The sequence below is a fragment of the Bufo bufo genome, chromosome 1, assembly GCF_905171765.1.
Source record: "Bufo bufo chromosome 1, aBufBuf1.1, whole genome shotgun sequence".
In the NCBI taxonomy this organism is placed as follows: Eukaryota; Metazoa; Chordata; class Amphibia; order Anura; family Bufonidae; genus Bufo; species Bufo bufo.
Genome location: NC_053389.1, coordinates 524,735,408 through 524,761,916, shown reverse-complemented (window position 1 = coordinate 524,761,916; position 26,509 = coordinate 524,735,408). Strand labels below are relative to the sequence as shown.

At 40.1% G+C, this 26,509-nt stretch overlaps 1 protein-coding gene across 6 annotated transcripts in view; it reads left to right on the top strand.

Annotated features, from left to right (window-relative positions):
- CADPS2 (calcium dependent secretion activator 2) overlaps nucleotides 1-26,509 on the top strand; it is a 786,809-nt gene that overhangs the window by 568,697 nt on the left and 191,603 nt on the right. For 4 of the 6 annotated variants that reach the window (XM_040411689.1, XM_040411674.1, XM_040411680.1 and 1 more), the window contains exon 19: nucleotides 515-656. In XM_040411689.1, coding sequence (XP_040267623.1) covers nucleotides 515-656 — 142 coding nt within the window. Of the gene's footprint in view, nucleotides 1-514; nucleotides 657-16,307; nucleotides 16,428-26,509 lie in introns of all 6 variants that reach the window. The other 2 variants (XM_040411706.1, XM_040411697.1) reach the window with 1 other exon arrangement.

Here is a 26,509-nt window from a genome sequence, read left to right as displayed (position 1 = left end):
ACAGGGCTGGCTGGCTGCCGATTGGCTGTATGCATGGCATTGTGGTTGATCCCTCGTTCCCAGAGTTCCTTGCTCCATGTCCTAACACGTGCAGCAGCCATTTTAGGAAAAAATGCTATTCGTTACCACGAAGCGTGAGGAAATTCGGATTCGGTGCGAATCTAATTTTTCCTGAAATTCGGATCGAATTCCACTACGTCCACTTCGATTCGCTCATCTCTAGTTATTTTGCTGCACTTGTTGGAGCCAAAGCCAAGAATGGATCATAAGCTGAGGATACTTATAAAGAAAAGACAGAGTTTTCTCCACTTTTTGAATCAGTTCCTGGTTTTGCCTTTAAACAAATACACCTTTACCAAGTATTGGCCTAGTTCCAACTGTAATCATTCAATAGAGATATCAATTGCCCTTATTATAACTCATCTTTGTATTACTGTATATCTATATGTATACTTAGGTTGGCTACATATTCGTTACATGAAAATTAATTATGTTTATATTTATCTCCTTGAAGCTCTTTTATGCAATGGAAAATTTCATAAGCATATTCAAGAGTCTTTTGTGCCTCTAGTCATCCGTTACATCGACCTCATGGAGTCTTCAATTGCACAGTCTATTCACAAGGGGTTCGAACAAGAAACTTGGCAACCGGTGAAGTAAGTTGGGTGATTTTGTACTTTGGTTTGGAGTGTTTTTCTGCTAAGTGCTAATGGGGGTCAACATGTTTCATGTCAAACATAACCTAATGTACTGTATACAAAGTAACAATTTTAGTTATCTTTCCTTTAATGATTCTTGGGCTTATTTTATTGAGGGAAAAAGTGCTTTTTAAGCACTTATTTTAAGCAAATATTGTGGTTTTTAAAGGGATTAGGGATAACTTAGATAGTGGGGGTCCTACTGCGGGGACCCCTTTCCTGCATGGCCCCAAAATGAACAGAGCAGCAGGTTGAGTATACACTGCCACTCCATTAATCTCTGTGAGACTGCCAGAGATAATTGAGGACAGCACTCTTTTGTTTCCACTAGGTCCTATAGAGATTAATTAGAGTGGCAGTGCCAAGCTCAACCTGCCGGTCCTTTCATCCTATCATATTGTCATGTTGTCATATTTGACAATGTTCTTAGTTTTGCAAATGGGAAGTAATGAGACCCATTTGTGTTTCATAAAATGGCTGTTTAAGATTTTAATCCCTGATTATATCTCTCTAAATAATGAACAAGTTAATATTGTCATGGATATAGTATATATAAATAGTAGCAAGGAAGGCCATTCTCCAGTTTTAAACCTTATGTGATATCAAAGGTATTACTCTGGCTGTCTCATATAAATGTAATTGCTTGAATTGAAAAACTGCATATTTCCATTATTAAACACAAGTTTGTAGCCATTCTGTGTCTATGGCTAGGCATTCTGAATCATATTATAGTGTAGGATCAGGATGGGGGTGGGGGTAAAACATACATTTTATATGATTATTATGTTGTTTTGTGCTTAATAATGATTGGCCAGTTATAAGAAAAAAAAACACAATCGGAAATGTAACACCTAGTCAGTCATTGGCTGTAGCGTTGATCAGTCTCAGCCAGTGATTGGCTGAGTAGTAACATTTCCATGTCAAGAGGTTCCAGGAAGTGAGAAAGGAGGGAAGTGTTAAAATCTGAGCTTTGGGGGATATTTGAGGTGAGCATGATTACTTTTTTTATTTTATTTATTATTATTAACTTGTCATCCATTAGATGCTGACCTCTCAGACGGCAGCATAGTGACAGACACATGGATTTCAGCAGTCTGTCGCTTTGCTATTGTAAAGTGTTTTCCGAGAGCTTAATGACAACCAACTGAACTTTGTGTGTCTGTCACCATTTTATGATGTCCTAAGTATAAAGTGGATCCTAGGTAGGTTCTCTTTATTTGGTTAAGATTGACCACACAAAAAATATAACATCTCTGTAATATCTATTAGTTGCTGTTTGTATGATTTTCACTAATTTATAAGTTAATTTTGATTTGGAACATACTGTCCAGTATAGGAAAAGTAAACTAAGACTGCCTATAAATAAAGTGATGTTGACCAATCTTCTATCTTTATTACTTTTGATCAATTTAGAACTTAGAATACATGTGTCCTGCAGTGAATGGACTGTAGATGTAATTGGCTCACTTCACATCTTAATATTCCATATCGACTATACTACTTGCCATCATTTTTATACAAAATTCGAATGCCTTCGTTATTTACAGTCTGATGCAGTTTTTTCGAATATAATTTGAAGCTGTTCTAAAATTATACTGGGGCTGCGTGGGAGATTTGCCAACTCCTCTGGTAGTCCATGAGGTCTCCACCTCACTGTGTGTATTTACTTGTACAATATGGCTTCCTGTCTCTAGGTGATTCATGAAATGACTTTCTGTTTCTAGGTAATTAGTAAAATGTCTGTTTCTAGAGTGGTTTGAAGAGGAAACGGATCTCCGGTGCTCTTCATTACACTGCGCGTTGTCTCCTTTGCAGTGGCATTGTAGTGTAATTACAAGAACTCGTTCTATTCATATCCTGAGGATAGGTCATCAATATAAAATGCATGCACAAACCCTTTAACTGTTTAAAGGTAACCTGTCAGTAGTCTCATGATGCTGCCCCTAACCACTGTGCCAGCTTTGAAAAGAGTCAGGCACAGGGAGAGGTGTCTGCTGGGCAGCACTCTTCCCTCCTCTCCACCTGGCTTGGCTTCATTGAAAAGTCTGTTCCTATTTGCATCTAGGGAGATACCTGTCAATCAGGATTAGCTCAGTATGGAGATGCCTGGATGGAACCACCCAGTAGACCCTTCTTCCTGTGCCTGGCCCTTCAAAGCTAAGTTTTCTGTAAAGGAGGAAACATAGCTCATTGTAATGAGGGAGCTTTTCAATAATTCATGCTGCTAGGGAAGCATGAATCTACTAACAGGCTTTCTTTAAAAAATTTTTAAAAAAAACATACAAAAGGCATTTGGAGAAAAATTTTGGAAATGCACCTGCACAGACACTGCAGACATGATAGAGTTGTTCCTGTGGGTAGAATTACTTATAAATGTAGCTCCTTAATAAGCTACTATTTACATGTTGCATATCTGGGCTGTGTTAACTGAATGCCAGGGGTCGCATGACCAACGCAAAGTCCTAATAATTTATCCTATGGCTGCACTGCACTAATCAAGGCCATGCACTGGTATAAATACTTACATATTAGAAAAGTGTATCAATTCCTATACTTTAATAAAATAAAATAAAAAATGAATACCCCTTTAACACATGAATGCACCATGCAAATATTAGGTGCTTTTATTTTCATCCAATTATTTGGATTTTTGTGAGTTATAATTATTGTAAGAAAAGGGATGTAAATGAGCTCTTAAAGAGGACCTTTCATCAGGCTAGCTCTAGTCTAATTATTATTCTACCTTATAGGGCGGCCCCCACTGATGCCATGGCACTTTTATGTTTTTTTTTAAAGAACCCCCCCGTTCGTCCGCTGTTGGCCCCGTATATTGTGGCGCCTTATATTATAATGAGGCGACTCGGTTATCTAGGCGGAGACTTGTATTTTCCCTGGGAGTGGTTGTCTTCTCCCTGGCTGTAAGCGCATCCAATCAGAGCGCCCCGCTCTTAGCCAGGGAGAATGAGCATCAAGTGAACAGTGTAAAAAAGATATATATATATATATATATATATAAAAATTATGCCAAAACTGTTTTTTTTTTTTTTGTCACTTCACCTCACAAAAAGCATATCAATCAATCAAAAAGTTGTGTGTACCCCAAAATGGTAGCAATAAAAACGTCACCTCGTCCCACAAAAAACAAGCCCTCACACAAGACTATAGCCAGAAAAATGAAAAAAATATATATATATGGCTCTAAGAAAATGACAACACAAAAACATGATTAAAACATAAAAATAAAATAACTAGACATATTTGGTATTGTTGCGTCCATAATAACCGGATCTATAAAAATATCACATGATCTACCTCATCAACTGAACAGTGTAAAAAAATAAAATAAAATAGAAAAATGACACCAAACAGCTTTTTTTGTGACTTCACCTCCCAAAAATGAGATAAAAAGCAACCAGAAAGCTAAATGTACCCCAACATGGTGCCAATAAAAACTACAGCTTGTCTCGCACTAAATAAGCCCTCACACAGCTCATTCAACAAAAAATAAAATAAGTTATTGCTCTTAAAAACCATGACAGAAAATTCCATGTTAGAAATTCCAGATGCCGCTCCTTCCCTTCTGAGCCCTGGCGTATCCCCAAATAACCGTTTACGACCACATTTGGGGTGTTACTGTATTCAGGAGAAAGTAGATAGAAAATTGGGGGGGGGATATTTTCCTGTTATCTTTTGTGAAAAAGAAAGTTGGGTCCAAAGCACCATTTTCTTGTAAAAATAAAATAAAAAATGTTTAATTTTCACACCCAAGTGTTAAAAATTCTATGAAACAGCTGTTGATTAAAATGCTCGTTACAACCCTTAAAAATTCCTTGGGTGGTGTAGTTTACAAAATGTGGTCACTTTTTGGGGGTTTTCACTATTGGGATAACTCAGTGCCTCTTCAAATGCAACATGGTGCCCAAAGACCATTCCAGAAAAAACCGCCCTCCAAAAACCATATGGCTCTCCTTGCCTTTTGTGCCCTGCCGTGTGCCCATACAGCGGTATACGACCACATATGTGGTATTTCTGCAAACTGCAGAATCAAGGTAATAAATATTGAGGTTTGTTTTGTTGTTAACCCTTGATGTGTTCTAGGAAAAAATTGATTAAAATGGAAAATCTGCAAAAAAAAGTGGCATTTTGAAATTTCACCTCTATTTTGCTTTAATTCCTGTGGAATACCTAAAGGGTTAACAACATTTCTAAAACCAGTTTTGAATAGTTTGAGGGGTGTCATTTCTAAAATGGGTTAGGCTGTATTTCAACAACTAATTTAAGCTTTTTCCTCCCCCACATTAATTGGTAAAACTTCACCTTTATTTTGTACTTAATAAAACCTACTATATCAATGAGAACCTATAGTTACAACTTTCAGGGTGAGCTCTAATCTCACTGCAATTCAGTACTATCTTGAATAGCGTCTGTGGCTGTGCACTCACACTGACGCCTCTATTCTAATATCCTATTAGCTATATTCATTCTTATAGCGCTCACTTCCTGGACTAAAACTGTAACTTAGAATCTGCCCCCCAACATGTTTCGCCGAGTACCTGCGTCTTCAGGGATAGACTGCCCAGCCCCTAAAGACGCCGGTACTCGGCGAAACAATGTTAAAATGGGAAATATAACCCATATAACTAGGGGTGGGCGATATAAACGATATATGATATTATTGTCATCAATTCGGCTGACGATATAGATTTTAGTTCTATCGCGATAGATGACCACGGAGCGGTAGTGAATTGAAGAAGTTTCTCACTCACCGCTCCGTGGCCTCCCGACTCTGCACCGCGCTGCAGGGCCTTGCTTTCACACGTCAGCACGCTGGCTGACGCTGTGTGTGACTTCAGGTCCCTCCCAGTGCATGCTGGGAAAAAGATGCGGACCGTCTCGTCTCCTGCAGACTCCATCAGCCAGCCGTGCACGAAAGGTAAGCAGCATCAGTTGCCCAAATATACCGGGGGGTGGATGGCTATGGCATGGGACTGATGATGGCGCTGGCTGGGGGACATGATGATGGTGGCAAATAATGGCATGGGGCTGATGGCGCTGGCTGGGTGACATGATGATGGTGGCAATGGCATGGGGCTGATGGCGCTGGCTGGGGGACATGATGATGGAGGTCAATGGCATGGGGCTGATGGCGCTGGCTGGGGGACATGATTGTGGCAAATGGCAATGGCCTGGGACTGATGGCGCTGGCTGGGGAACATGATGATGGTGGCAATGGCATGGGGCTGATGGCGCTGGCTGGGGGACATGATGATGGTGGCAAATGGCAATGACATGGGGCTGATGGCGCTGGCTGGGGGACATGATGGTGGCAAATGGCAATGGCATGGGGCTGATGGCGCTGGCTGGGGAACATGATGATGGTGGCAATGGCATGGGGCTGATGGCGCTGGCTGGGGGACATGATGGTGGCAATGGCACATGGGGCTGATGGCGATGGCTGGGGGACATGATGGTGGCAATGGCACATGGGGCTGATGGCGCTGGCTGGGGGACATGATGGTGGCAGTGGCACATGGGGCTGATGGTGGCAATGGCACATTGGGCTGATGGCGCTGGCTGGTGGACATCATGATGGTCGCAATGGCATGGGGCAGATGGCGCTTGCTGGGGGACATGATAATAGTGGCAAATTGGCAATAGCATGGGGTTGATGGCGTTGGCTGGGGGACATGATGATGGTGGCAATGGCATGGGGCTGATGGCGCTGGCTGAGGGACATGATGATGGTGGCAATGGCATGGGGCTGATGGCGCTGGCTGGGGAACATTATGGTGGCAATGGCATTGGGCTAATGGCGCTGGCTGGGGGACATGATGGTGGCAATGGCACATGGGGCTGATGGCGCTGGATGGGGGACATGATGGCAGTGGCACATGGGGCTGATGGTGGCAATGGCACATGGGGCTGATGGGGCTGGCTGGTGGACATGTTGATGTCGCAATGGCATGGGGCTGATGGCGCTTGCTGGAGGACATGATGATGGTGGCAAATTGGCAATGGCATGGGGCTGATGGCGTTGGCTGGGGGACATGATGGTGGCAATGGCATGGGGCTAATAAATAAAAATATTGTTTTCATAAAGTAATTTAGCGATATGTTTGGTTAAGGTTTTTCTTATTAGAGTACTCGATTAATGCTCAATTGCCAAAGCAATCGTTTCCTGCAGTCCTAGATCTCATTAAGCTGTGTGCCTGTTTTGGTTAACTCGCAAGCATGGAGGAATTTACACGTGTGGAGGAGGAGGTGCGACGTCAGTCATGTGGACTTGGTTTGGGTTTAAGGAGTCAGATGTTGAGCAGAAAAATATAATCAGCAAACTATGCCGGGCGAGAATAATAGCGAAGATGGGGAATACAACAAATTTGTTTTATCACCTCAAAACGAAGCATGTTTTGGAATGCGAAGGTAGCTAAAAACTGTTTTCTCCTTAACAAACGCCCAGTCACTCAAGTGGAAAGCAAAAAGGTGGCCCTGCCCCTACACATCAGATTAATATTTTAAAGGCATTTTCTAAAGGCATTCCATATGACAAAAGAAATCGGCGGTGGATTGATATTACAAACAGTGATGGTCAGTTTGCAGTGTTCGCCAGCGAACACATGCAGGCTGCCATCTTTAGTAAGGTAGACTCACCCGTCCGGTGATGCACAGGTAAGCCTGTGCCGGGAGCCGGTCTGAAATCAAATGCATCGGGAGAAGGCAGTTCCGAGAACAGCTCGATGAAAGCCCCCGGCGGCTGTTCTTGGAACTGCCTGCTCCCGGTGACTGCATTTGATTTCAGACCGGCTCCCAACACAGGCACAGGTAAGGGCTTACCTGTGCACCGCCGGACGGGTGCGTCTACCTTACTAAAGATGGCAGCCCGCATGTGTTCGCTGGCGAACACTGCGAACTGACCATTACTAATTACAAATGCCATTACCCTGTACCTGTGTAAGGACATGGTGCTGTTTCTTAGTGGAGAAAAGCAGATTTCAGAACATGATTAAGACACTCGATCCACGTTACGAGGTACCTAGCCGCAAACCCTTTACCCAAACTGTATGACAAAGTCCGCGAGCAAGTGAAAAAAGAACTCCGGAGCATAAAACACTATGCAACTACTACAGACTTGTGGTCCAGTCACACAATGAAGCCTTACATTAGTCTCACAGTCCACTTCATCAATGATGAGTGGAAGTTGTGCAGCAGATGCCTACAGACAGCTTATTTCCCCGAAGATCATAAGGGTGAACTGATATCTTAGGGATTAAAGGGAGCGCTGGAGTCATGGGGACTTAAAGAAGAGTTACAAGTCTGCATAATCATGACAATGGCGCAAATATCGTGAAAGCAGTGGAAATGAACGGCTGGACAAGACTGCAGTGCTTTGGCCACAGGCTCCACCTCGCCATCGGTAGGTAAACGTTTCTTTTAGTCCTAGACTAGTTCAACATTATGCAAGGGTATTGTACTAATAATATCTTCAAATTTTGTCCTTAGAGAGAAGTGTGAAAGATGCCCGTGTTGAACATGCAATTCGCAAATGCAAGAAAATAGTGAGTGCCTTTTCTTACACTTGGAAAAGGAAGAGAGAAATGGCTAATGCACAGGCTAAGCTAAACCTGCCTACTCACCACCTCATCACTGAAACACCAACAAGATGGGGGTATCGACAACAGATGATTCAGCGGCTGCTTGAACAAGAGAAGGCCATATCACAGGTCCTGAAAGCCAGCAGGAAAACCAGGCACCTGGTACCAACTTGGCAGGACATTGATGTGTTAGAATCTATGAACAAGACCCTCAATCCCATGTTGGAGTTCACAGATGCTATCTGGAGAAGAGTATGTGAGTGTGTCATGTGTCAAATCTGTGCTCAACCTTCTAAACACCACAGTTCTTCCTCTAGCTGATGATGACATTGACACAGACCTGATGAAGGACATGAAGATAGCCATCCTCAAGTATTTAAATGAGAAGTACTCAGACCCTGCAACTGATGACCTCCTGGATATGGCCTACTTTGTCGACTCACGCTTCAGATCATTATATATAGCAGATCACCGAAGAGAGTTCATCACAAAAGCAGCAGCAGAAATTTAGGCACTGCTAGAGACGCAAGCTGTGTCTGCCACAGTGTCACCACCATCACAAGCACAGGAGCTGATGGAGAAGCCCAAAGAGAACCCAAGAGGAGTAAACGAAGTCTGGGCAGCTTTTTCAAAAATGCATCCGCTCAGCCTAGCCCAGCTGCCTTCATTGACAGAGAAGCAATTGAAATTGAGCTTAAGATTTACCTGCAGGCACTGGATGTAGAAGGAGAAGCTGACCCACTGGTGTGGTGGAGGTGGCACCAGGCTAATTTTCCCAGAGTGGCAAGCCTAGCCAAGAAATACCTTTGCATACCTGCCACGAGTGCCCCCTCAGAAAGGGCATTCAGCACCAGTGGCAACATAGTAACATGCCACGATCTGCACTGAAACCCAAGACTGTGGACAAACTTGTGTTGTTGGCGAAAAACCTTGTCTGATGTGCAAGAATTTTAATCACGGCATGCAAGGAGCATAAACACTGATGTTGTTCAGTCATGTTCGTATTTGCACTACATATTGCAAACAAAGTTTGAAATTTGTGTATTTACAGGACCTGTCAACACCTTTATGCTGACCTAGAGGGCAGCATAAAATAGTGACAGAAATTATGATTTCTGCAGTGTGTCGATAAGTTAAAAGTAAGTGGTTGCTGAGAACCAGCATCATAGTCATTGCAGCACAAGCTTTGAAAAGAGTCCCAGCCACCTGAGAAGAGTCATGGTTATTCATAATCTCCTGCTCTCCCGCCCATCTGCTGATGATTGGCAGTTCTCTCCTAAAAGGGAACTAGGTAGAAGACTGTCAGTCATCAGCAGGTGGGCAGGGAGAGCAGGAATTTATGAATAACCATGACTCTTCTCAGGTGGCTGGGACTCTTTTCCAGGCCCAGTCTGCAATGATTGTGATGTTTCTTGGCAACTACTTACAACTTTTAAATGACAGACCGGTGAAATCAACTCACCTGTCTCTTATTACTTTATTCTGCCGTTAGTATGGGCAGCACAAAGTTGATGACAGGTTCCCTTTAAAGGGAGTCTGTCACCTCCATATGGCCATATACAGTGTTTACATGGCTCTGTAGCACACCTATACAGGATTGTAACGGTACCTTTGTTCTTTTCTTTAGACTTGTAAAAGCAGGAAAAACGAAGTTTAATTCATATGCAAATAAGCAGTCACAAGTGCCCAGGGGCGGCGTTCAGTGTGTAGGTGCCCAGGCTGCTGTGCTCACTTTACTCCTCCCCAGCCTCTGCCCGCCCTCCAAGTCCGGACCTATCGATGAGGCAAGAGACTTGGAGGGCGGGCAAAGGCAGAGAGGCTGGGGAGGAGTAAAGTGAAAAGAAGGCAGAGCAGCCTGGGCACCTACACACTGAACGCCGCCCCTGGGCACTTGCGACTGCTCATTTGCATACGAATTAAACTTAGTTTTTCCTGCTGGTGCAAGTCTAAAGAAAAGAACAAAAGATACCGTTACAATCCTGTATAGGTGTGCTACAGAGCCATGTACGCACTGTATATGGCTGTATGGAGGTGACAGACTCCCTTTAATGGCAAAGAAACCTGTTGAACTTGAAGGGTTTTTAGTTCAAATATGTGCAGGCTTTGCAAGTTTGAAATTTGTTGTTCTATATTTAAAGGGAAACTTTTATCAACTTTATGCTGACCTCACTGTGGGCTGCATAAAATAGTGACAGAAATGCTTATTTCAGCGGTGTGTTATTTATGAGCTAAAAGTAAGTGGTTGCTGAGAACCAGCATCATAATCATTGCAGCCCAGGCCTTGAAAAGAGTCAAATCTACCTGAGAAGAGTCATGGTTATTCATAATCTCCCGCACTCTCACCCATCTGCTGATGATTGGCAGTTCTCTCCTAGAAAGAAAGGGAGAAAACTAGGTAGAAGACTGTCAATCATCTGCAGGTGGGCAGGGAGAGCAGGAATTCATGAATACCCATGACTCTTCTCAGATGGCCATGATTCTTTTCCAGGCCCAGTCTGCAATGGTTGTGATGTTGGTTCTCGGCAACCACTTACTTTTAACTTTTAAAATACAGACCGCTGAAATCAACTGTTAGTATGGGCAGCATACAGTTGATAGGTTCCCTTTAATGGAAAATAAACCTTTTGAACTTGAAGGGTTTTTAGTTCAAATATGTGCAGCTTTATTTTTGTGCAATATAACTAAGTAATCAGGACAGCAGGAAGAAATGTAATGTTTATTTTTTTACATTTTGCACTTTATTTTAAACAATTTTGTGTTTTACTAACACTTCATCTTTACATTGTTAGTAAAAAGATCTGTTACACAATACACATCTTAAAAATGTCTTGTAATTGTAATTTGTATACATACAGAATAAAATAATATATCGTGATATATCGTTGTATCGCACATGCTTCAAATTATATTGTGATATAGATTTTTAGGCCATATCGCCCAGCCCTACATATAACCCTTTCCTACATGTACTTCTTTGACGGAAGGTCATTTCATTACAATGAGCAACATGGAGAACATGAATGCGCAACAGCTTTACACATGTACTGTATCAACAGTAGGAATGTAGCTGTAATTGACAGCCACACTCCTGAATTACCACAACAGGAGAAGACACTAATCTGGGGCATTTAACACAGTAAACACCCTGATCAGTACTGATTGCAGTGCATACAAAAGGAAGATGGCTCACATTGTCTTGTACCAGTCAGGCTGCATCGCAGTCATGGGGATGATGGTTTAAAACTGAAAGCTCTGAGATGATCTAAGGTCCCCAGAGCTGTACTGAAACCTGGATGATGAGCCTATTAACACTATGTCTATGCATGAGATTTGTTGGTCTGTTTTTTCCAGGTTTGGATAACCCCTTTATTTTTTTCAGTAATTCTGTTAAAACTCATATGTTACATAGATTCATTACATACATAGTGATCTATTTCAAGTGTTTATTTCTTTTCATATTGATGATTATGGCTTGCATCTACTGAAAACCTAAAAGTCAGTATCTCCAAAAATGTGAATATTATATGACTAATTAAAAAAATATTTTTAATACAGAAGTGTTGGCCTACTGTAAAAGTATGCATATACCGTACACTCAATACTTGTTTGGGGCTCCTTTTTCATGAATTACTGCATCAATGCAGCATGTCATGGAATATGATCAGCCTGTGGCTATCAATGCCCAGGTTGCTTTAATAGCAGCCTTCAGCTCATCTGCATTGTTGGGCTTGGTGTCTTCTCTCAATACCTGATAGAATCTCTATGGGGTTTAGGTGAGGTGAGTTTGCTGTCCATTCAAACACAGTGATACCATGGTTAAGATTTTTAGCAGTGTGGGCATCTGCAAATTCATGCTGGAAAATTAAATCAGAATCTCCATAAAGCTTGTCGGCAGAGGGAAGCATGAAGTGCTCTACAGTTTTCCGGTAGATAGCTGTGCTGACTTTGGGATTGATATAACACACTGAACCAACACCAGCAGATGAAATAGCTCCCCAAACCATTACTGACTGTGGAAACGTCACACTGAACCTCAAGCAACTTTGATTGTGTGCCTCTCCACTCTTCCTCCAAACTCTGGGACCTTGATTTCAAAATGAAATGCAAAATTTACTTTGATTTGAATACAGGACTTTGGAGCACTGAGCAACAGTCCAGTCCTTTTTCTCCTTAGCCCAGGTAAGACGCTTCTGACTTTTTCTCTGGGTCATGAGTGACTTGACACAAGGAATGTGACAGTTATAGCCCATGCCCTGGATACATCTGTGTGTGGTGGCTCTTGAAGCTCTGACTCCAGCTGTCAATCCTTTCCAGGCTGCTGTTATCCCTGTTTTTTGTGCACCTTTTTGTAACACACTTTTTTCTTCCACTCAGCTTTCCATTAATATGCTTAGATGCAGCACTATGAACAGCCAGCTTCCTTAGTAATGACCTTTTGTAGCTTACCCTCCTTGTGGAGGGTGTCAATAATTGTATTTTGGACAACTATTAAATCAGAAGTCTTCCCCGTTATTTTCAAGTCGGCAGTCTTCCCCATGATTGTGTAGCCTGCTGAACCAGAAGGAGGGACCAAAATGAACAGACTTTTGAACTTAATGTTATTGAACTTTTCACAATGTTCTAATTTTCTGAGATATTGTCTTTTTAGGTTTTCAGTAGCTGCAAGCCATAATCATGAACATTAAAAGAAATAAACATATTTGTTTCACTTTTTGAATTGAATTACTGAAATAAATAAACTTTTCGATGATATTCTAATTAATTGATATACACCCGTAAAACAAAAAAGCTGTTTATGGGTCTCACTTCCACCTAATTTGCAGTCCACTGCCTGTTGTCATGCAACATCCATCCTTGGTAACGGAGACCCAGAAGACAGCAGAAAGAACGTGCGAGTGTGGCTTAACTTGCTGAGATTGTAAGCATGGAAAATCCACATAAACGACACTGTCGTACCATATACCCTTAGGCTGGTTTCACACTGGCGTTGCGGAAAAATGTGTGGGTGCGTTGCGGGAACACCCGCGATTTTTTCGCGCGAATGCAAAACATTGTAATGCGTTTTGCACGCGCGTGAGAAAAATCGCGCATGTTTGGTACCCAAACCCGAACTTGGGATCAATGTTCTGTAGATTGTATTATTTTCCCTTATAACATGGTTATAAGGGAAAATAATAGCATTCTGAATACAGAATGCAAAGTAAAATAGGGCTGGAGGGGTTAAAAAAAAAAAAAAAAAATTTAACTCACCTTAGTCCACTTGATCGCGGCCCGGCATCTCCTTCTGTCTCCTTTGTTGAATAGGACCTGTGGTGAGCATTAAGTACAGTTACAGGACCTTTGATGACGTCACTCCGGTCATCACATGATCCATCACCATGGTAAAAGATCATGTGACGTACCATGTGATGACCGGAGTGACGTCATCAAAGGTCCTGTAACTGTACTTAATGCTCACCACAGGTCCTATTCAACAAAGGAGACAGAAGGAGATGCCGGCTACGCGATCAAGTGGACTAAGGTGAGTTAAATAATTTTATTTATTTTTTTAACCCCTCCAGCGCTGTTTTACTATGCATTCTGTATTCAGAATGCTATTATTTTCCCTTATAACCATGTTATAAGGGAAAATAATAATGATCGGGTCTCCATCCCGATCGTCTCCTAGCAAACCATGCGTGAAAATCACACCGCATCCGCACTTGCTTGCGGATGCTTGCGATTTTCACGCAACCCCATTCACTTCTATGGGGCCTGCGTTGCGTGAAAAACGCAGAATATAGCGCATGCTGCGATTTTCACGCAACGCATAAGTGATGCGTGAAAATCACTGCTCATCTGAACAGCCCTATAGAAATGAATGGGTCGGTATTCAGTGCGGGTGCAATGCGTTCACCTCACGCATCGCATCCGCGCGGAATACTCGCCCGTGTGAAAGGGGCCTTAGGGTATGATCAGATGGTCTAGATGCCAAATGTGGCTGAAACCCTGTTCTCATGTGGCCGCCAGTGGCCAAATAATTTTAAAGGTAATACCTCAGTTTACCAACAAAATTGTGTGGCCTTTGGCCTCTGCATGTGGGCGAGGTTTCGGATTCTGACGTCATCCAGACCGTCGGGTCTTAATCTTGGAGGCTCAGTAGTATATGCTGTGTGCAACCCATTGTCAGTAATTGGAATGCCATGTGTACCCTCCAGTCCTTGACATCCAGTTTGGAAAGTAGCCAGTTCACGGTGACAATTTTTTATGGTGACTTGGAGCCTGTGCTGTGGTGTAACAGCTCTATCTTTTCCTCTAATAAAAGGGACCTATATTTGATGTGTTCTTACCAGTCATCCTAAATGTGGGTGGGTTTACATGCATGTATATAAAAAAATCCATGCATTTTTCCACAATTGCCATGGTTTTGCATCAAGGAATTGCCCATGCAATTTTTACAGGTATAACACATTGGGACAGATATATGTAGATAGTGTTTTGTTTGTATTTTTTTTGTGGCAGAATATTGTGCCGCAATATGTCAAATTTTATGACCATTTGGATTGTTAATTATGTCTATAGCTGTGATGTTTTAAAGAGTGGTATATTTTTATTGTGTGTTTAAGGCAGTCTGAAGGGAAGATGTGACACAGTGCACTACAAGATGCTTGTTTGTAACACAATGTGCTACAGGGCTTTAAACTATAAGTATTTTACACCATTTTTTAGACCACATTGGAGCTGGTATAGTTTTTGGGACAGATTTATCATAGACTGGTAGTGTCATAAATTAGGCACATCATCCAGCAATCAGTGCACCTACACTGATATTTGCACAAGCTCCTGGCTGGCAGATATTTCTGTATCCTTTTCAGGAAAGTGGCAAGGCAGGCAGAGTAAAACTCCACTTGTGCAAAAGTATTTGCCAAGTGGCGTTTAAGTCACAAACATGCAGTTTACATTTTTTTTCCTTCCAGTTTTCTGGCATAACTTAATGATATATCTGGCCCTTTGACTGCAAGAATGTTTCAAAATCTTTTTAAGACCATGACAAAAGAGGGTGAAGAGTAGGACTATGCAAAAAGGTGGTGAAAAATGTGTGTCTAGCATGTTAGAAAATTAATATATCTCCTCCATTGATTAACATTTTGTACCTGTAAATAAATTCAGTCAAAATTGGTGTATTCTTTATGTATTTCTTTAAAGAGCAACACAAGAGCAATGTGTAAACCCAGCCTCACAATAGACAACTGCATCTTGGACAGCTGCCTCCCTCATATACAGTATTATTTGTATGTGCTGCATACTGGACATTGCATTTTCAAGTTTGTATATGTTAAACTTAACCAGCTTATATTATCCTTTTTCCTATCTCTCGGTGGAAATGGAATTACATCGGATTACAAAAATAAATTGCTCCTTTACTATTTTTTTTATTACATATATGCCTAGTATTTTTAATTGTTTTTACATTGTTTTAAGTTTGAGTTTTCTTATTGTTTTAGGTTTTTTGTCGAAATTGTCGTTAAGGGGAAAATACTTTAGTGCATCACAGTGTACTAATAAGGTTCACACTGTAACACCAGTTTAGTGTGAAAATTGTAGTTGAATAAGTAGATTATCAAATACATATCTCCAGTGCTGTATTTATACAGAAATATAAGCACATGCTACCTCCATAAATGGCATAAGGATTATTTCTGTGGATGTATATAATAACATAATATACACATAGTACATACATGATAATACCAGTCCATACATTTTGCACATGATACATACTCCCATTCATTGTGCCTACAAAATGTAAGCCCTATTGTCTATGAAAATGTCAGCTGTTATTTTATTATGAAGAATGGAACCTTTTCTCTATGCTTATCTGTGGATCATAACTGTAGCACTGGAGATGGGCAGTTATGGAAAAATAACTCATATTTTTTAATTGGTTCCACACCTAAGAATTTGTGCATTTTGAAGAATGTATTGTGTTTTTCTCCAGTAAAAAGCTTTGTTTGTATTCGTTAATTCTGTTTTACAGAAGTATCACCAACAGCCTTCCTAGTGTACCTCTTCCAAAAGTTCCAAGCTTGACTCTTAACCTTCCACAGATACCTAGTTTTTCAGCACCATCCTGGATGACATCATTATACGAGTCCACGTGTGTACTAATGAGTGTATTCCAAATGCATGATTGTGCTGCATGCTGTGGATTTTGACCTTGTGTGCTCTTTTGTGTTGTGCTGTTGTCTAGATGCATGTAAAACACATTGCTATCGAATTCTGATAATTTTGCTGTGTAAAAAATGTGGGTTATCCATGGGATATGCCATAAATGTCCAGTGTATTGCAAAAAACAAAGTTAGGCCAGTACGTCCAACAAAAATGAGATAAAGTACAGATGTTTGCCACCACTGGCACAATGCAAAAACAATCATTATATGCAGCAGCACACTACTTCATGTGAAAAGACACATGAAAACATTGGAAACAGATAAATCTGAATTGCATTACTGCTATACTTAATGTATGCAAATTGTATGTGTGTGTATTGTATTCCTCTGAACCAGATGCGTCAAATAAATAGTGTATTAGCTGTTTGTATTTGCTAAGAAAGTGAAGAAAAAGTCCTATTACACACAGGCTTCTTTCAGATCAGTGTTTGTTGGGGCTATGAAAGATTTGGGAACCTGTCAAATTGAACATGCCTTCCAATCTACAGGCAGCATATTATAGAGCAGGAGGAGCTGAGCAGATCATTATATAATTTTATGGGAAAACATTATATGTAAATTGTCATTTATTCATTTTAATTCCTGCTCTTTCTATGGTTATCTTATGACTGACAGCCTCCCCTGTATAAGTGTACATACAGAAATAGCTGTCAATATCTGATTAGGACTGCCCACTGGACTCCTAACCCAAGAATGAGCAAGCAAGTAGTAAAATAAATTAATTATACTGAATCACTTCCAACAAAACAGTATATCAGTCTGCTCAACTCTTTCTGCTCTGTAACATGCTGCATGTTCTGTTGTTGTGATAGATTCATTTTAACCTCATGGATCTAGATAAAATGTTAAATGTAAAAAAAAAAACATCTCAATCCAATGCCTTGCAGGTGACTGTTATTTCAACATGACATGCAATAGTTTTCAGGTTATTTCTGTGAGTAGATTGCACAGGCAGCTTGTAATGTAAATGTCACTGGAAACCAAGAGTTGCTGAACCTATTAGGCAAGACTCAGACGAGCGAGTTCAATGCGAGAAACACGTTACATGTGTAAGCGTGATTTCCCGTTCTGACCTCTACTCTTCTGACAGGATCACAGGGCATTATAACAATTTATAATGTCGTGTGTCCCTGCAAGACCATGAATATACTGAATTTTTCTGACATAACGCTGCCCCTAGGGATGAGCGAATTTCATCTTTTGAAATTAGTTTTTGGTTCAGGTTACGGTATAATGTGAATTGCGTTATGGATTTTGTTACCACAGACCATAACGCAATTCAATAACGGAATTTCTTTAGATGCATTCCGTTATTCGACCGTCCGGTTTCCATTATGCAGGAGAGGACTCCAGCATAACGGAAACCGGACGGATCCGTTATTCAACCCATAGACTTCTATTATGACGGAATGAATAACAGAATGCCTCTACAGGCATTCCATCATGGAATTGCGTTAAGGTCCATGGTAACGGGATCCATAACGCAGTTCACATTATACCACAACCCGAACCGAAAACAAATTTCAAAATATGAAGTTCGCTCATCCCTAGCCGCCCCTGTAATTCAGTAGATATAGGTCTGGCAGGTATACACAGCATTATAAATTATTATAATGCTGTGTGATCCTGTCAGAGGAGCAGAGGTCAGAATGGGAAATCACACTGCCACACAGTGTGCATAGAACCCGTTAGTCTGAGTCTGGCTTTAGGCAGTTGTTCGTCACACTGCCAGATAGAAGTAACTGTTATTTGTAGTATGTTTTATGCCCATTTTGCATAATTATTTTGAACATTTTCCCAATATCAAATAAACCAACTCAAAATCCTTTAGGGCAGAACAATCATTCTTCTGCCCATGAGGTCCATTTTTTCCATTCAGAAACCACACAAAATCTGCATATTTCTTTTATCATTGCTTCTTTATCCAAAATCAGTATAAATATCCAAATTCACTTTTTACAAACACATATTCCAAAATAGAGATTTTCCATACATTACATAAAGTCCAGTATGTGTCCTTTGGGTTATATCAGGGATCCAGTGCCTGTAGCACACTAAATACAAGCATTAAGCTTTCCGGGGGTCTGCCCCATTTGTCAAGCATGCTTGACATAGCCCTCCCCTCCACTATACTACTATAATACATGAATTAGTAGATTAGCTCCACCTGCGGCAAAAGTAATAGCCAGTACAGAGGTTCGACTTAATGTCTAAAATCTCTAACGGCCAATGAGTACAATTGCAATTGCCCTTTCTGCAACCTCATAGCTACTCCAGAACTTATTGCATTAAAGGGAATGTGCCATCAGAAAATGAACTATTGGTCAAATAATGTTTTATATGTTAAAAATATTTTTTTTATAAATATATAAAACAAAAAAAATATTTTAACAATATGTCATTTTATTATGACCCATTCCCTTTAAATCTGCATCAGTGACTATAAGAGAGTGATAGACATGAACAATATTTAAGATATTTTTGAAACTTGACAATAAGGTTTTTTCAGACAAGCATTGTGAATCTCATCTGTGTTCCGTTCATTAAAAACAGATGATTTTCCATTTTTGTGCAATCGGTATCATGTTTGAATGTGCTATGTTTTTCAATTTGTTTTCTATCCATATGACATTAACACATCTGTAAAAAAGCAAAAAAAAATATTGTTTTCACTTCTTTCCAGCATCTTCTTGCAACTATCCCTGAAAAGCACGTCCGTGAGTCATTAGTGTTTTTTTCACCGACCCTTTGACTTGAATGGGCAAATCTAGCCTGAAAATTGGACAAATTTAGAGCATTCTGCAATTTTCTTTGTCCTATTTTCCAGGATGCTGGAAAGATGTGTTAATATATAGTTACCTTGTCATCTTAACATACGAAAAATAATTACCCTGGAAATTATTTACATTTTTAGATTGTATGCATGTTGTGTGCATAAAATAATGGATCAGGTCACTTTGCAGTGATAGTCAGTTATAATTTCAGCCTATTATTAGGTGATATGGTTGCTCGCAGTTACTGGCACTAGGAGTTCCTGCGGATAGGTCATCAATATCAGATCTGGTGTCGGACCCCCGCCTATCAGCTGTATGAGAAGACGGCGTGCGCACGTGCCCTCTCCCATCTCTCTTCCTGTTCACCGCTGCGGTCTATGGCAAAGACCATAGACAGCAGCAGGGAACAGGAGAGAGAAGGGAGAAAGCACATGCCGTCTCTTCATACATCTGATCGGTTGTGTTCCAAGGGTCGGACCCCCACCGATCTGATATTGATGACCTATCAATATCAAAAGTAATATCAATAGGTCATCAAAAGTAAAAGCCCGGACAACACGTTTAATGCAACAGACCCAGAACATACATTCAGAAACTTTTCATTTGCTGAATGTTTTACTTCCTAATGTGATCGTATTCCACTTAAAATAATGATTGCAGAAAGAATGAACATCTTTTTGAAGGTGTTTTTTAATGCTTCCTTTGCACAGTCGAAGCCACAATACACCATTGTGAATGTCCTTGCAGCTGCACAGAGGATTGAGGGACAGTTTATTATGGTCCCTGCTTTCCCCATTGCTGTATACATGGTGTTTAATGAATGTATATAGATCTCATGATTGCTGGGTAACTACAGGAGCTTCTCGGTCTTGGTCTTGAGAAAGGTCAACTCTATAGTGAGGTTCTGAAGGCTGTAGGGGAAATTTATGAAAGACCAGCTTTGTTGCTTTCGCAAGCTACATGTACTTAAATAAATATTGTCTGGTCGTGTAGGTGCAAAATGGCATGGATATGGAAAAAATCCGCTGTGGATTTTTCAGCAAATTCTCTAGCCCATGGGTGCCCAACCTTCTGTCCTCCAGCTGTTGCAAAACTACCACTCCCAGCATGCCTGGACATCTTACAGCTATTAGGGCATGCTGGGGGTTATAGTTTTGCAACAGCTGGAGGGCCACAGGTTGAGCATGTGGATGTGGATTCTTTAACTGCTTTTCTCATGGATTTGCAGCTGATTTTATCGTATGCATTGCAAGGGTGAAATCTGCAGTAAAAATAATCATGGCAATTGTTTATGCTCTGCGCAGTTAGGGCAATTTTACACAAGTGAATTCAGTCTCTGAAATATGCTGTGTATGTGAGCAGTATTTCCAGGGCTGAAACTTAAGGCATTATAATGATTTATAATGATTTGAGTTCCGGTTTGACCATAGCTGTATTGAACTGTACTGACGGTATTATGTGAGTACAGTTCATCAGATCCATGGTCATACAGGAACCCACAGGGTTATAAATCATTTTGATGCTGTGAGTTCATGTCACAGGAGCAGCGTTTAGCCCAGGAAATACTGCTCTCACACATAGCGGTTTCACAGACTGAATACGCTCCTATGAAATTGACCTTAACTCCTTAAGGACACAGCCTTATTTCACCTTAAGGACCAGGCCATTTTTTGCAAATCTGACCAGTGTCACTTTAAGTGGTGATAACTTTAAAATGCTTTGACTTATCCAGGCCATTCTGAGATTGTTTTTTCGTCACATATTGTACTTCATGACACTGGTAAAATGGAGTATAAAAAAATCATTTTTATTTTTAAAAAAATACCAAATTTGGAAAAATTTGAAAATTTCCAAGTTTCAATTTCTCTACTTCTATAATACATAGTAATACCTACAAAAATAGTTATTACTTTACATTCCCCATATGTCTACTTCATGTTAGGATCATTTTGGGAATGACATTTTATTTTTGGGGGACATTACAAGGCTTAGAAGTAAATCTTGAAATTTCTCAGAAATTTTCAAAAACCAACTTTTTAAGGACCAGTTCAGGTCTGAAGTCACTTTGTGGGGCTTACATAATAGAAACCACCCAAAAATGACCCCATTCTAGAAACTACGCCCCTCAAGGTATTCAAAACTGATTTTACAAACGTTGCTAACCCTTTAGGTGTTCCACAAGAATTAATGGAAAATAGAGATACAATTTCAAAATTTCACTTTTTTGGCAGATTTTCCATTTTTATATTTTTTTTCCAGTTACAAAGCAAGGGTTAACAGCCAAACAAAACTCAATATTTATGGCCCTGATTATGTAGTTTACAGAAACACCCCATATGTGGTCGTAAACCGCTGTTCAGGCACACGGCAGGGTGTAGAAGGAACGGAATGCCATACAGTTTTTGGAAGGCAGATTTTGCTGGAATGTTTTTTTGACACCATGTCCCATTTGAAGCCCCCCTGATGCACCCCTAGAGTAGAAACTCCAAAAACGTGACCCCATTTTAAAAACTACGGCATAGGGTGGAAGTCTTGTTGGTACTAGTTTAGAGCACATATGATTTTTGGTTGCTCTATATTACACTTTTTGTTAGGCAAGGTAACAAGAAGCAGCTATGGCAGCGTTTTTTTTTTTTTTGTTATTTACAACATTTATCTGACAGGTTAGATCATGTGGTATTTTTATAGGGCAGGTTGTCACGGACGCGGCGATACCTAATATGTATACAATTTTTTTTTATTTATGTAAGTTTTACGCAATGATTTCATTTTTGAAACAAAAAAAATCATGTTTTAGTGTCTCCATAGTCTGAGAGCCATAGTTTTTTCAGTTTTTGGGCGATTATCTTAAGTAGGGTCTCTTTTTTTGCGGGATGAGATGACGGTTTGATTGGCACTATTTTGGGGTGCATATGACTTTTTGATCACTTGCTATTACACTTTTTGTTAAGTAAGATGACAAAAAATGGCTTCTTTTTTTTACACCGTTTTTATTTTTACTTTTTTACGGTATTCACATGAGGGGTTAGGTCATGTGATATTTTTAGTAACTTATTACGGACGCGGCGATACCTAATATGTATACTTTTTTTTATTTATGTAAGTTTTACACTTTTTGTGATGTAAGGTGACAAATAAATGGTTTATTTAGCACAGTTTTTATTTTTTACGGTGTTCATCTGAGGGGTTAGGTCATGTGATATGTTTATAGAGCTAGTCGATACGCACGCGGCGATACCGAATGTCTATTTTTTTTTTCCCTATTTTTTTTTACTTTATTTGGGGAAAATGACGTTTTTGTTTATTTTTACTTGAAACTTTTAATTTTTGGGGGGGAATACTTTATTTTTTCAACTTTTTTTTTTCACTTTATTTTTTGTCCCACTTTGGGACTTGAACTTTTGGGGGTCTGATCCTTTACAATGCATTCCAATACTTCTGTATTGGAATGCATTGGTTGTATGAGTAATACTGTGTGTGTTACTCATACAGCTTCCAGCCTGTGAGATCCAGGGGGCTGGATCTCACAGGCTCGTCTCTGGAAGGCAGCGCGATGCCTTCCTTTAGGCATCGCGCTGCCTTCCATGCCATCAGGTCCCCCCTACTGCCGCATGGGGATCCGATGTCACCGCCGCCACCGCAATAGGTAAAAGCCTCAAACCGCAGGTCTGAATTGACCTGCGGTTTGTGGCGATCGCCGACATGGGGGAGTCACGGGACCCCCCCACGCATTGATTTGAGCAGGCACCGGCTTCCGATCACCGCACGGCGGTGATCGGAAATAGACAGGGCGAACAGGTACGCCCTGTGTCCTTAAGTACCAGGACATCAGGGCGTAGCTGTACGCCCTGTGTCCTGAAGAGGTTAAACTCCACAAGACATGTCAATTTATGTGCAGAGGTCAGCAACCTCCAGTTGTGGTAAAACTACAATTCCGAGCAAGGGCACTTGCTTGGTTGTTCTCAGGACTCCCATTGAAGTGAATGGAGTATGCTGGAAGTTTTAGTGTCACCACAGTTGGATTGCCGTAGGTTGCTGACCCTAGTCTAAGAGGATGTGAATGAGACCTGTTAACATCTCATCCACATTGCTACAACTGTACTGTACTGCAAACTTTCCTATTGCAAGTTCAGACAGGGTCTAAGTGTGATCCACCAATGACATGCAGGTTGTGTTAATCCTAGAACTGCACAGAACTAGGGAGTTTCAACACAAGCATATGTATCCTGTCTAAAAAGTGTTGGATCCCAGCAAGATCTGCTCTATTTTTTTTTTACAAAACAAAATATACAAAAAGACTATAGCATTAGAGGTTTTCTGAGATTCTGATATTAATGGCCAATCCTCAGGATAGGTCATCTATATCAGAACAGTGATGGAACTGCAGCCTCCTCAAACAGTTGATCGGTGTGGTCCCGCCAATCTGATATTAATACCCTGTGCTGAGGATAGGTCATCAATATCAGAATCTTAAAAAGCCCATTTAAAATGTAATTTATCTGCTTAACTTCTGAGGTTCAGGATGGGTTTAGAAGTAAGGTTATAATTATTACTCTTAGCATTACTTTCTGTGGCTACAACAGTGGATCCCTAGAAACCTGAGCTTTCCGCATGGAGCTGGGTACTGATTTGTTTATATCCATTTTTAATTTATGTCGATATGCTAGTTTTGTATTTCTTTAATTTTTTATTTGTTGTAATTTTAATCAGTGTTAGCATTTTAGATTTTTGCTCAGTCTTTGTGTGGCTAGATTTGTTACATAGAGGTATTGTTCCTTTGGGCATTGCCAAAGACACACTTGTTATTTTACCAGAATGTATTGAGCTTTTACATTTTTGAATAGCATCTATTGATGGTTATACCATTCTCTTCTAACAGTCTGCGATTGGCTTGTCAGCTTGCACACATGGTGGTTTGCAACATGGGGATTTCTGGCATGCTGCCGTTAATTGCATATCCCCTGGAGACAAATGTTGTAGTTGTTGAGACAATACAAACACAAATTGCAGACGGTTTAGTTAAAAATACGGCATTGAATTATGCAGGTTGGTTGAAGGATTTTGAATTAAAGTTTAAAATAAAAGCAATTATAAAAAAAATAGTTTTAACACCTACCGGGTCAAATATACCTATTGACTATTAAAAAGTGCTAATCAGAAATTTTAAATTAAGAATATCACTGTAAGATGCCCAACAGGTTCATTTACCACAATTTAAAAAAAAATCTAATTATGAAAACGTGACATTTTGTAATAAATGTGAAACTTTGAAAATTACTTTAATAGAAAAATAGATATGTAGGTGATCTGTGTGTAATATATATATATATATATATATATATATATATTTGTGTGTGTTGCATTTATGTCAATTATACGCATTATGTATAGTTTCGATTATTTTATTTTTTTAATATATATGTCTTCAGATCGCTAAGTTTAACCAACATATTGCCTGTCCTTTAGATGTTTCATTACAGTATTTTATGTTGTTTTTCTATACCGGTACATTTGGGGCTTTAGATTCTCAGGTTTGGGAGATATTAGGGAGTGTAATGTGCTATGTGAAATGCTCTGTGTTTTGCTCTGATTGATCTACTGGGAATTTCATCTCAAGGGATAACTTGGCTAGACCTTCAGATCCCTGCACATTTGCTGGCACTGAAAGTGACAAACAAACTTAAGGAAAAAGAAGACAATGGTAGGGAAAATAATAATTTTAATTAAAGTGGCATTTACTTGTTTGAACTTTTTAAGTTTAAGATACCGTTCCCACTTTGATACTCAAGATTATTAAAGTGGCAAAGGAAAGTAAGTATGATTTTATATAGCAGCTATTATGGTACACCCACACAGGACCTATACTCAGCTGATTTTCTGTCCTGGATTTGCATTTGGCAGATCCATAGCATTTTACACTAACTGCAAAGTGGACCTTTTATTCAAAAAATATAAATCTGCATTGTAAATTGACATGTGGTACAGATTTTGAATGTGCAGCATGTTAATTAATTAAAGTTGCAGATTTCAATCGTTTGCATTACAAAGGGTAATATCCATGGCAGATCAGCAAAAACCGTGACAAATACGCCACTCTTTAAAAGCATATTGAGGAAAATCATCAACTTTTTTTTTTTTTTCTGTAAAGATGGTCATACCTATTAGATTGAAGTAGGTTGATGGGTGAACAGCAGTTCAATGAACAATAATTTGGTAAATTATTGTCCAAATATGGTTAAGGCTACTTTCACACTGGCGTTTTGGTTTCCGTTTGTGAGATCCGTTCAGGGATCTCACAAGCGGTCCAGAACGGATCAGTTTTGCCCTTAATGCATTCTGAATTGATAAGGATCCGCTCAGAATGCATCAGTTTGGCTCCGTTCCGCCTCCATTCCGCTTTGCAGCTGCTTGCTTTCAGCGTTTTGGTGTCCGTCCTACAAAACTGAGCCAAAAATTCATACATACCACAAAAATGGTACCAATAATAAAAATACAGTTTGTTACGGAAAAAACAAGCCCTCATACAGCTCTGTAGACCAAAATATAAAAATATATTTTAAAGTAGTAAAAAAAAAAAAATACAAGTTTTGTATTACCGCATTTGTATTGAACCGCAGATTAAGGACGTCAGGTAATTGTTAACATTATAAAGTTAATCCACGGCACGCCAAAAGATTTTTGTGCATAAAGAAATTTTCAGATTTTATTCTTTTTTGCAGATTATCATTTGTATACATCCAGAGTAGAGCATTTATACATCATAAGTATATAGCCACATGAGACATAATTCCCAGACGTTTCGGTTAATTATGACCTTCTTCAGCGGGGTCTGGTGGCAGGGTAGAGAGGCAGACCATTGTGTATATGACCACACTACGGAGTGCTTCTGTGGGGTTTCGTCCCGTACTTCCATTCCGCAAAAAGATAGAACATGTCCTATCTTTTTGGAGAACAGCTGGATTGCAGACCTATTAAAGTGAATGGGTCCGCGATCCGCTGCGGCTGCCCCACGGTGGGTGTTCGTGCATTGCAGCCCACAATTTGCGGGCCGCAGCACAGCCACGGGGTGCACACGTTAGTGTGCAAGAGGCCTAAAGCGGATCAAAATGGAAGATTTCAACCAAAATGCTTCCATGGGTGAAATTCAATTAATGATTGTTTTAACCAACTAATGAAAAGAAGCCTGCTGTGTTTGAAAAATCTTTTGTTAACAAAAAATTTTCATGGATGATAGC